We start from the raw sequence: 11426 nt of genomic DNA, 5'->3' as shown, positions 1-11426 counted from the left end.
TCATTAAGGGAGGCGACCGACGGCTGAAGTCATTTGTGCCATTGGAGATTAATAGGAAAGGAGGTAGGGTGGAGGGAAACCCGGCGTCACGAAAGGCGCCAACAGATCCACAATTCAACGTCCCATCCGACGGACGGTGCGCTCACTCGAAGTGCCCTCCTTGAAGCACCTCAAGTAGGGATTGGGATACCACTGAATAAAATCTGCCGTCTCCGAGATTCGAACCCAAGTCCTCTGAAGTGGTGGGAGAGCCAGTACGCTAGCCACCGTACCGTCCCGATCCCTGAAGATTCTTCGGGGCCATTTTTCTTTCCCGCACATTCCAAATCGTCACAAGCCTTGGAAAAGCTGTCTATAAAAAAATTAATAACTCTACGATTTTTTCTGTCTCCTTGAAAGTTCCTCCCCGTCCCGAATGTACATGAAATACAAACAATTAATCTATTTTTCCCGGAGAAATAAATAAAATTATGCGCAAACCGGCAAAATGGACCATGTCCCAGGAATTATATTTCGTCCCGACATAATATCACCCCGTCCCAGCCTTTCGGGCTCTTCACTGCCTGTCTCCAACCCCTCTCCTCGGCGACCCTGTTGAAGGCCGGGGAGACGAGAATGAGTCACTGGGATCGCGGGGGAGGCGAGAGTGATTGATTGATTGATCGCAGGGAGGGGAGGGGAGGTATTTCCTCGCGTCGGGGGGTGTGCATACCGATCACCGCACGTGCCCATCCACCCCCGCTCCTCTCGTGGAAGGACGCCATTGGAGGCACGCGTCCACTCCCTATGGAAGAAGACAATGCGGGGCCAATGCCGATCGCCTCCTCTTTCGCCGTTCCGGTCGGGGTATAAAACGCCGGGCGCCTCTCTCACTCACCAGTCTAGAACCCCCACCGAGTGGAACAACACCCCCGTGTGTGCGCGCTTACGAGAGAGAGAATCCTGCCAAGGAGTCCACGATGAAGGTGAGCCCTCCCTCCCAGCGCCTGCGACGCACGAGAGAATTTGCGGGCCGCTTCCATCGGATTGGGCAAATTCTGACGCGAATTTTGCTGCGAGTACTCCATTCTACGTCATAATCAATAGTTTAATTCACACTCTAACCTACAACAACAGCATCTTACCTCTACGAAAAGGATCTTTTTATTTATTTATTTATATACCCTGCAAGCAACCGCTAGGGTGTGTGGCAGGGGGTGAATACATACCAGAATAATTTTGACCCGAATATATTTACCCCTACCGCGGTCGGACAAAATTATTCTGATCCCTTATCATTCGAGGCAAAAATTATGTCGTGTGTGTATATATATATATATATATATATATATATTTGTTTATTTATTTATTTATATAAATAGAGTCGCGTTAGTCCAGGGGGTAGAGCGAGCGTTGGACTACTGACCGGAGAGTCCCGGGTTCGATTCCCGGGCAAGGCACTCTGGGCACCTGCAGCTCTACCCAAGCTATGTGATTTTTCGGGTACCAGATCTTCCTGGGAAACCATAACCGGCACAGGGATAGGAACTGGCCCCCTACCTTGATATGTGAAAATTCACACGCCGTATAGGGCTTAGTACTGGGTGAACTCTACCATCACCTACCAAACCGACCTTCGGCTTGATTACTGTGTTTATGGTTTATATATATATATATATATATATATATATATATATATATATATATATATATGTATATATATATATATATATATATATATATATTTATATACATAGTATATATCTCAGGATCATAAGCAAAAGGATAGAGAGTAGGGCAAATGATTACTTAGGGGATGATCAGTTTGGGTTTAGGAAGGGGAGAGGTACGCGTGATGCCATTACAGTATTGAGATTATTAATCGAGAGGAATTTAGAACACAACCAGGAGGTAGTAGCCTGCTTCGTAGATTTCGAAAAAGCGTTTGATAGAATGAATTGGGAAAAACTAATGATTATATTGAAGAAAATAGGAATATATTGGAGGGACAGGAGGCTAATCCGCAACCTGTACATGTCTCAGACTGCTCAGGTGCGAGTGGGGAACGGGGAGTACGGTTGGACAGTGTTAGGAAGAGGTGTAAGGCAGGGTTGCCCATTATCACCGTTGCTGTTCGACCTGTATGCAGAGGAAATGGTTAAAGAGGCATGGGAAGAACTGGAGGTAGGAATGAAATTGGGTGGGTTATTCGTAAAATCAGTTAGGTTTGCTGATGACCAAGCTTTAGTTTGTCGGCCAGCCAAGGGGTTGCAAGCATTGCTGAGTGAATGGGAAATTCAGTGCGACAGGTATGGGATGAGAATCAATATTAATAAAACAAAGATTATGCGATTTTCTAGAAAGGAAAAGGGTAAGCTAAACATTAAAATAGGAGGACAAAAACTAGAGCAGGTAGAACAGTTTACGTATCTCGGTAGTGTTTTGGACCAACACGGTCAAAGTAGTAGGAACGTAAGGAGAAGAATTGCGCTAGGCAAAGAGGCTTTCACAAGGAGGAGGGAGTTGATGACGGGGACGTTGAGTAAGGATGCTAAGAAAACACTCGTAAAAGCTTTGATATGGAGCGTAGCTATGTATGGCGCGGAAACGTGGTCTTTGAAGCAGGAGGATAGGCGTAGACTGGAGGCTTTTGAAATGTGGGTGTGGAGAAGAATGGAGAAGGTGAAATGGACAGAGAAGAAAACAAATTGAGGAAGTACTTGGTATTGTGGGCGAAGAGAGGGGTTTGTTGGCAGCAATCCTATGGAGGCAGAAAAAGTGGCTGAAGGGGGTATTGACCGGCAGCGGGATGTTGAAGACTGTAATTGAGGGGAGAATGTTTGGCAAACGAGGAAAGGGAAGGAATAGGATAGGGATGTTGGACGGGATGAAGGGAGGAAGGAAGTACTCAGAGCTGAAGAGGGACCTGATGTAAAGTAGGATGTTGTGTTTTGCTAGGGGTCACAAATTATTTAATTAGTAATTATGTCCATCCAAAAACCTACCTTAACCACTAGATTATCTAATAATAATATAGTATATATATAGTATCTATGTATAGTATATATGTATTGTATATATATTTATTTACTTATGATATTATATATGTGTGTGTGTATATATATATATATATATATATATATATATATATATATATATATATGCCTTTTCAACGTTTAATCTCCCTGATTTGTTTCACATGATCTCTCCTACATTAGTACCATGGGAGTAATAGTACATTTTCGACATCACTGCTTAACAGACATCCTTCCAATTTATGTGCAAGGGATATAATCTTTAATTTAACCTTCCCTCCATGTCTGACTCCCAGCCTAGATCCTCTAATATTTTGGATACGCCACTAAGTTTATCATAGCAACGTTTTACCAATCTAGCTCCTCTAAGCTGCACGCGATTCAATTCGGCAATCAACCCAACTTCGTGAGGATCCTGTATACACTTGCAGCGTATTCTAAATGAGGTCTTACCAACGACAGGTAACATTTCTCTTTGACCTTTTCATCACATTTACCAAGAACTCTTCTAATGAATCCAATTTTTTTGCTGGCTTGTCCACATAATCCCCACATGTGTTTCACCGAGGAGGGAGATCGTGAGTGAGGGGAACGCCTAGTGTGTTAAGTGAATCTACACATTCCATTTCGGTGTTCCCAATGCAGTAGGCGTTCGGGAAGGAATTGGTGTTTTTCTAAAAATTTATTACTACGAAATTTTTTAAATTTTAATTCCAATCGACATTTTGTCGCACCAGCATTGTATAGCATTTAGGTAATTTGATAAAGTCTCTGTGTCCTCAGGATCACAGGTATCACGGTAAACAACTGCATCGTCGGCAAATAAACGTATCTTAATGGTAACTACGGAGTCAATGTCGTTAACATAAAGTAGGAATACAAGAGGTCCAATAACAATTCCCTGGGGAACACCTGAAGTAACTTCTACTGTACTACTATCTATAACTCTTTAAGATCCGGAATCCGAAATCGGTTTTCCACCGATACGATTTGTTCGTTGGATTTACAGCGCCCAAATTTATTCCATTTGACCACCCATCGGATTTTTAATTACTTTAACATATCACAATTCTCGACGGCAATAAACAAATCCTATCCGGGTACACGTGGGATATGACGGCTCCTTTGCCTATTTGCTTCATGGTAAATTTAAAACAGACCGATATTACTAGGTGACTGCTGAAGAATACTTATTTCCAAATATAGTGCAAATCGTCCTCGACTGACCTGTGTGATAGGAATATTTTCAGCATCTGGGTGTTTATTCCGACCTGTCGATGATTTTTTTCTGCCTTTACGCAAAGGAAATTCATGAATAGTGGAAGCTCGGGCACGAAGTGTATTGCTTCACGGTTCCGAAGTTTGGTCGTTAAGGCTAAGTGAAGATGAACGCAGGTGGTCGATTGAAGTTATGAGATCTCGGCGCGGGGAAGAGGCGGAAAAAGGAATGGAAATGAAAATAAATGACGAAGTGTCACAGAGGAGAGGGGATGATAAACTTCGTAGCATATCCAAAATACTAGAGCAGCTAGGCTGGGAATCACTCAATGGAGCGAAGGTTAAATTACAGATTAAATCTATTGCATTAATTGGAAGGACGTCTCTTTAGTCGTAATGCTGAAAATGTTTTATTAGCCCCATCGCACTACGGTAGGTGAGATCATGGCAATGAAATTCGATGGAGATTGAAATTAGAATAGATAGACTTAAGGCGTAATTTTCTCCACGAACGATGAGGGCTCAGAATAACATTAGGGGTAGGGGTAAAAATATTCGGGTAAAAATTAGTCTGGTGTGTATTAACCCCCCCGCCACACACCCTAGCGGTAGCTTGCACTAAAAATACAAAATAACAATAAAAAAAGAGAGAGAAGGTTATTGGGAGAAATCCTAATGTCAGAATAGTGGATACAGCACATATCGATTCGCAATGCAACGTTGAACAGTGTGACATAAGAGGGAAGAATGTTGGTTATAAGTGAGGTAAAGAATGAAAAGAGTGGATGAGATGGACCGAATGAAGGGAAATGAAAGCATAAGTAGCGTAAACATGTTTCATTGCAATGTACGGCGTCAGGATGTCGTCAGGCGTCGCGTTTCGCCTTCCACACAAATCCCAGCCATTTAGCCAATGTCTATTCTGCATATAGTACGTGAAATGTGACCGATTTCGTATTGAAGTAGGTGTAAACACCCTCACGACTCAAAACAAAAACTTGAAGTCGAAAGGAATTGGTTTCTGGACCTTCTCCCAGGCACCAAACTGGTTTTCCAACACTTCCGAAATTCGCCGTCTTCCCTAGAAATCTTCCGACTTCCCTCATTCTCACGTTTTCTTTTTTATCCTCTGGAACACTTACGAGATAGTCACATCATTCTTAAATCTTAGTGGGCATATGAGACTAATCATCAATTAGTAATTACAATTAAATTCTTTGGGTTTTATGTTCTCGGCAATGCATTTTCTTAACGCGGTTTTTTTTAATCTAATTGCGCTGGAAACTAAGTATTTGTTTGGCCGATCATGTTCAATCAGAAACCAACACCTCTGTCACATGTCCTGAGCGTCTAATGCGGGCGTTATTATAAATATGTTCATTATTAAATACTAATTATCATAATTATGTCTTGTGGAAATGGGCCCAAGTCCCGTCTAGTTTTGCGACGCTCTGTCTTCGCCCCGAGGGGAATATCGCCGGTTGCGGTGCGGGGAACGAGAGAGCAATATGTAGATGAAATCTCACTCGTAATCTATGGAATGCGAAAATTTCTGCAAACGGTCAACGGGGACAGTCACAACGCGCGTTTATCGTTATCCGCGTTATGGATAACGAATGTTTAACGTTTGCTCTTCACAACGCGGACCCTGCCCACACGAGGTATTCCCGACGCCACCACGCATCCATTACATACTGGGTCCCAAGGGCCGCGGTCTCAGGCTCTGAGCGGTCGGATTTGGTCCCTCGCCCCGCCAAAGGGGCGAAAGAGGGCCGCACTAACATCCGCCCCACAGTCCCAGGTGCTGTTGCTGTTGGTTGCCGTGGCGCTGGCATTGGCCGAGCCCCCGAGGCGGAGGTCACGGCCCGTTTGGGGCGCCCGGCTTGAGGAGGCCCCCCCGGCGGAGGCCCCGTACCCGCCGTCCGGGTGGAGGCCGGCCAAGCCGTTCTACCTTCCCGGAGAGTACGGCGGCCCGGAGGCAGAGGGAGGAGCCCCGGAAACGGAGGCCCCGGAGGAAGCCACCACCGCGGAGGCACCGGCGGAGGAGACGACCACCGCAGTCGCCGATGAGGAAGAGGCCACCACGACGGCAGCGCCGGAGCAAGTCGAAGAGAGCGGCGCGGTAAGCAAGCTCAGGGCGAAAGGTCCTCGTTGCCTTTTCCCGCCTATTTCTTCCGGTGAACGGCGATTTCCCGTGTTTCTCGAGATGAGAATTCAAAGGTTTTATTGGTTTCTGAACAAGCAACATCGTTCTAAAGCCTAACAAAATATAAAGGTATGAAAAGGTCTTGAAGGAAGCAACGCTCTGAAGTCAGTTTTCACATATCTTCGCTTGAATGCGCATGTAGAACTTTTGAACTGATGCAGACATCGTTTTACATTTTGAAGTACATGGCAAGGGACCGGAATTTTGACTGTCAAATTTAAAAAAGCTTGATATGATAGTGTCTTTCACTAACTTTAAAATACGTCAAATATGCTTATAATTTTGATTTTGAAAACTCGAAAGCAATGATTCCTTACAAGTTTTCTTTTGACTATTTTTCATTTCATATCAAGCCATTAATTGAGGAAACAATTTTCATTGCCTAGTGCCTATTTTTCTCTTCCATGGAACATGTTAGCCATCCCATTTTTAATTGTATAGTGCCTGAAATTCTAGCCTCCGTTTATTTGCATGGAACATTCCTCAATGCGCAGTGCACAAATTTCCGCCGTTGACCACCCTCGGCCGTGCGATTCGCTAGCAGGGGATGCAAGGGTCGGGCATGCATAAGCTCCGTGATCGGAAGTCCACGATTCGAAAGTCGCAGAAAAGGTCGTGGGGAGAGGACACTATGCTTAAATTTTGCATTGATTACGCTGAAAGGATTAAATCTAAGAGAAAACATAGACACATTTAGAGGCAAAAAGGCTTCACTTCCCATACACTATGTGCACTCCAGTTGACTTACGCTCAGTGAAAATCATGAAAGTATATTCCTTTCACACCCTCATTATGCAATGGGGGTAATCGTAAATCGAAAGAGGTCTTCCAATGCGTCCATGTGAAGTTTATGTTATGCGACCTAAGGTCACTTAACCGTGACTGTTTCCATTATACTAGTCGCAATTAAAGTTATGTAGGTTTCCATTGTGAATTCAAACTGAAAGGTCCTTTCTAAATTTCTCTTGTGTCGGTCATTTATCCCCCCTTTTGATAGACCCTACCAATTATTAACTAGGTTTTAATTTAAGCACTTTTCTTTGGTTTATTTCAAGCATATTATTATACCTTATTTATTTTGACAAACGGTACAACCATATTAAATGTCGTCAATATACATTTTTCTCAATATATAAACATAAATTCACAAATGTGATGAAGATGGTCGCAAAAGAATTCATCAATTGCGTAAAGTGAGTTAACAAGTAACCAGGTCTATATACCCTATTCTTGAAATTCGGGATACACTCCGATTTAAACTAAGTAGGCAGCCAGGGATGCAGTCCACTGTTCACGTTATTAAATGAGTTGTAAGTTGAGGCTACAATAAGTAGTATTCAGATTCACTTTACCCCTAATGGTGAAGATATGAATGTGAGATCTTAATTGGTAAGTTTTTAGGTTAAATTTCAGAACTTCAAAAGGCTCCAAGATTGTTTGTCATTCCTTCCTCTGATAGTATGGTCATTTCTTCGATAGAATTCAAGCTCGCTTATATCGGGTAATTTTTGTGAGGACATTATGTCAAGCGAGGACCTTGGCCAGTTGATTTGAATCTCAATTTCTTTTTAGTGGCGTAGCTGCTCCATATGCCTCCTCATTCTTTGGCGTCGATTTCCAGAACCTTAATGATATTATTTTCACGCGAAGGTATAAAATAATTGTCTCTAGAAAGAAAAAAGCTGTTGTACTCGTGATCGAACATTCGATCTAACTTCCGAAACAAATCTCAATTCAATTTTGAATGCTCTACATATGCTCCCGAAACATAAATTCAGTTTTTCCCCGCCTCGGTCTTCGAAATGCAACTTCCCCCGTTTCCTTCGCAGGAGTCTCGCGACAATGACGCCGAATACGAAGACGGAGAGCCCGAAGCGGCGCCGGCCAACATCCCCGCCGGAGTGTACTACGTGCTGCTCCCAGACGGACGGTTACAGAGGGTGAACTACCAGGTAGCAGCACCGGCTGGCCCTGTGTCTGGCAGCTACATCCTTCAGGATGCAGCACCTTTCAGCTCGCCTCTATACGCTTACCAGCCCGCCAGTTTCGTGCAAATTCTGAAGAAATGACGCCCTTGACGACCAGCACAAAGACAATTGACAGTAATGACTGACCCACCCAATGACCTAAGCGGCTCACAGAGACTGAACCACAAGGAATACAAAAGCAGAAGTTTTGAGTAGGTGCCCATGTCTTATATGATGTTTCCAGGGATCTCCCATATTTCGCCTTCTCATTTTCACGCTATCCTCATATTTATCTAGCCCTTGAGAAATTCTTTCGTTTTTATCAAAATGTAAAAATCTTCATGTCATTCATATACCTTTGCTGTGAAACAATTGTGATTCAGAACAAATATGATCTAACTTATTTACTTCAGTGCTCATCTAGTCTCTATTGTAACATATAAGTTCTGTTGTAGCAGATTTGTGTAGGGAAGAATAAAACTTGTTTACAAAATTTAATATTTCCTTACTAAATGCGATCCTTCACATCAAATTAGTTTTATTCTATGGTATCTTTTCATTTTGCCTATGGCGTCTTTTCATCCTAAATGTTGGCCCGAAGTTTTTGGATTTAAATGAAGACAGATAGTGTGAATGTACACTCACCATTTCTAAGCTCAATGGTGATTAGTATCGGTCAACTGAAAATTAATCTTAATTCCACCACACCATTAGAATAACTACATCATTTTACCAAATCTGAGTGAGGACGTTATTTCAACCGACATTGCAAGGACAGGAGTGGCAGCCTGTGTTGTGTCATATAGGTTTTAACTAGTCAAATCATTTAAAAGCCCTAATATCTGAGAGACCCCCCCACCAACCCTAGTTTCCCACTCACTCAACCTTACTTCTTACTAGGGTTCACTTAATAGATGTCATTCTATGAGATCCTTCAAACATTTGAATGGAAGATTAGCAGGAAGGAGGACCAACTTACACCTCATCCAAACTAATTTTGCGACATTGAGGCACTTCCTACTCCAGTTCCCACCACAATTCATTACCTTACCAATGTACGCATCTAAAGGATTTGGAGAATTTCTTGACAAACAAGGAACTTTAAAGGCTTTACTTATACTTGACTGACTGATTTCATAGACCTCACGAATGCTACAATCTTTGACTGGCAAATCAATGTGCCGCCACCTTTGATCAAGCAAATAATGATTTAGACAGATATATGACTTGAAAAATGGAAAATACTATATTATGTCCCATTAAATATTTTTAAATATCTAAGTATAGTGTTGAACACTTTTGACTCTGCATTTGATGAAAATTTAATTTATGTAGCAGTATGTGAAGGCATTTTAAACTTCCATTAAAAGCCTGGTCATCAACATGCTATTACCTATGATAATAAAAATTTTAATTATAAAAAGCCTACTCAGAGTTGATTCAAATTTTCCTGAGGTGTGAGTTACCAGAGGTTTGGTGAGCAGGCAAAAGACTGCTGCCATGAGATTTTAAGCTGTACCAAGTGCAAGACCATGGGTTTACGAAAGAGAGAAAAACGTTTTATTTGAAGTGCAAATGCACAGGAGTTGATAAAATTTCAAAGTCATTATTATGCGTAATTAATAGCAATTCTTACGCAATGTAGGTAGATGGCAGGATGCTGTGGCACTAGATGATCATGTGGGAACATCGATGAATACATTCCATGAAATTGCCAGTTTGGTCATTTCACCACTCTCACCTCCCCTGATGGATTTTTTTCAAAGCCTTGAGTCATTTTAAACTTCTTGAAAAGGACTCGTAAACTCAACGTAAAACTTCGACATCACTTCCTGCAAAATATAAGTGCATGAAAATGTATCAGGATGTTTACTGGAGTGGTTGCTTGGTACAATCAGTCTAAAGGTACTTCAAATTGACTTTTAAGAAATAATCCCATGGTCTAAGAAATAGGCTACATCGACCCTAGCCTGAAAGTATTCCTCATTCTTCTTCACTGAGATGTTTGAAGGTGGAGTACAAAGTACAAGGTTTGGCCCAAAAGTAGTAGGACTGAGTCGATAAAAAAAATATTGCCAGAATCGATACATTCATTCAAAAATAGTCTTTGAAGTAGCATCCTTGCGCATCCATCCACACACCACTGCCAGCAGGTTTTCCACGGCTTTTACGCCTTCTGGAAGAGGGCATCCAGAAAGCTGCTATGTTCCCTTGTCACGGCCTCTAGTGACACTTTCACTAAACCCTGGTCACGTCCTTTCAGCATGGATTTGAGGCTGGGGAATAGGAAGAAGTCTTGTGGGGCATTATCCAAAAATTTGGATCCTCACTCACGTGGTCGAGAAGTTCTTGGCAGAGATCCGAGAGTGTGTTTCCTTTTGTTCGTCTGAGAGTACTCGCAGGACACCAACTTCGCACATACCTTTCTCATGCCCATATTTTCGGTCGCAAGTCAATGCACAACACTTTTAGGGATGCCAAGTTCATGAGAAACCATGCGAACACATAATCTGCGATCCCTGTCCAACAAAACCTTCATCCTTGCAAGATTTTTGTCACTTTTTGAGGTCGAAGGGCATCCTAAACGTTCAGTGTCTTCAAAGTTTTCTCCACCCTCCAAACACCACTTGGGCCACTCCAAAATACCCGATCTACTCATGGCGTTATCACACATAAGCCTCGAACATGTTATCAGTCTCTCGCCCAATTTCAAAGTTTCAATTGCAAAGTTCCACGGCTCAACGCTGTTCCTATAACTGGCTCCAGTGACAGAGCAAAACGAGGTCTGTTATAGACGTTTTGCAAACAAATGACTCACACTCTGCAAAGGCTGGGAGCCAACTGCCACTGACCTCCAGCCTTCACAGAGACTCCCTTATCAACTAACCCAGCCAGTGAAACTTCAGCCCATCGGTCCGTCTATCCCGGACCAAAAAAGATCATACTACTTTTGGAACATACCTAATGGGAACCTACAATGGGGAATAAGTTGTTAACAATGGATATTAAAGGGTTGCTGTT

General features: G+C 42.6%; 1 protein-coding gene across 1 annotated transcript; it reads left to right on the top strand.

Annotated features, from left to right (window-relative positions):
- The first annotated feature begins 876 nt into the window (after positions 1-876).
- Positions 877-9820, top strand: LOC139689841 (uncharacterized). The gene is made up of 3 exons (XM_071586934.1): positions 877-965; positions 6028-6354; positions 8268-9820. Exons 1-3 carry the CDS (start codon positions 960-962, stop codon positions 8505-8507), a joined length of 573 nt encoding a protein of 190 aa, XP_071443035.1. The 5' UTR covers positions 877-959; the 3' UTR covers positions 8508-9820.
- The last annotated feature ends 1606 nt before the right edge of the window (positions 9821-11426 follow it).

This window comes from Hetaerina americana, unplaced genomic scaffold (genome assembly GCF_022747635.1).
Source record: "Hetaerina americana unplaced genomic scaffold, ioHetAmer1.1.p SCAF_28, whole genome shotgun sequence".
Classification (NCBI taxonomy): domain Eukaryota; kingdom Metazoa; phylum Arthropoda; class Insecta; order Odonata; family Calopterygidae; genus Hetaerina; species Hetaerina americana.
The sequence above is the reverse complement of the archived record's forward strand: the minus strand, read 5'-3'. Positions and strand labels throughout refer to the sequence as shown.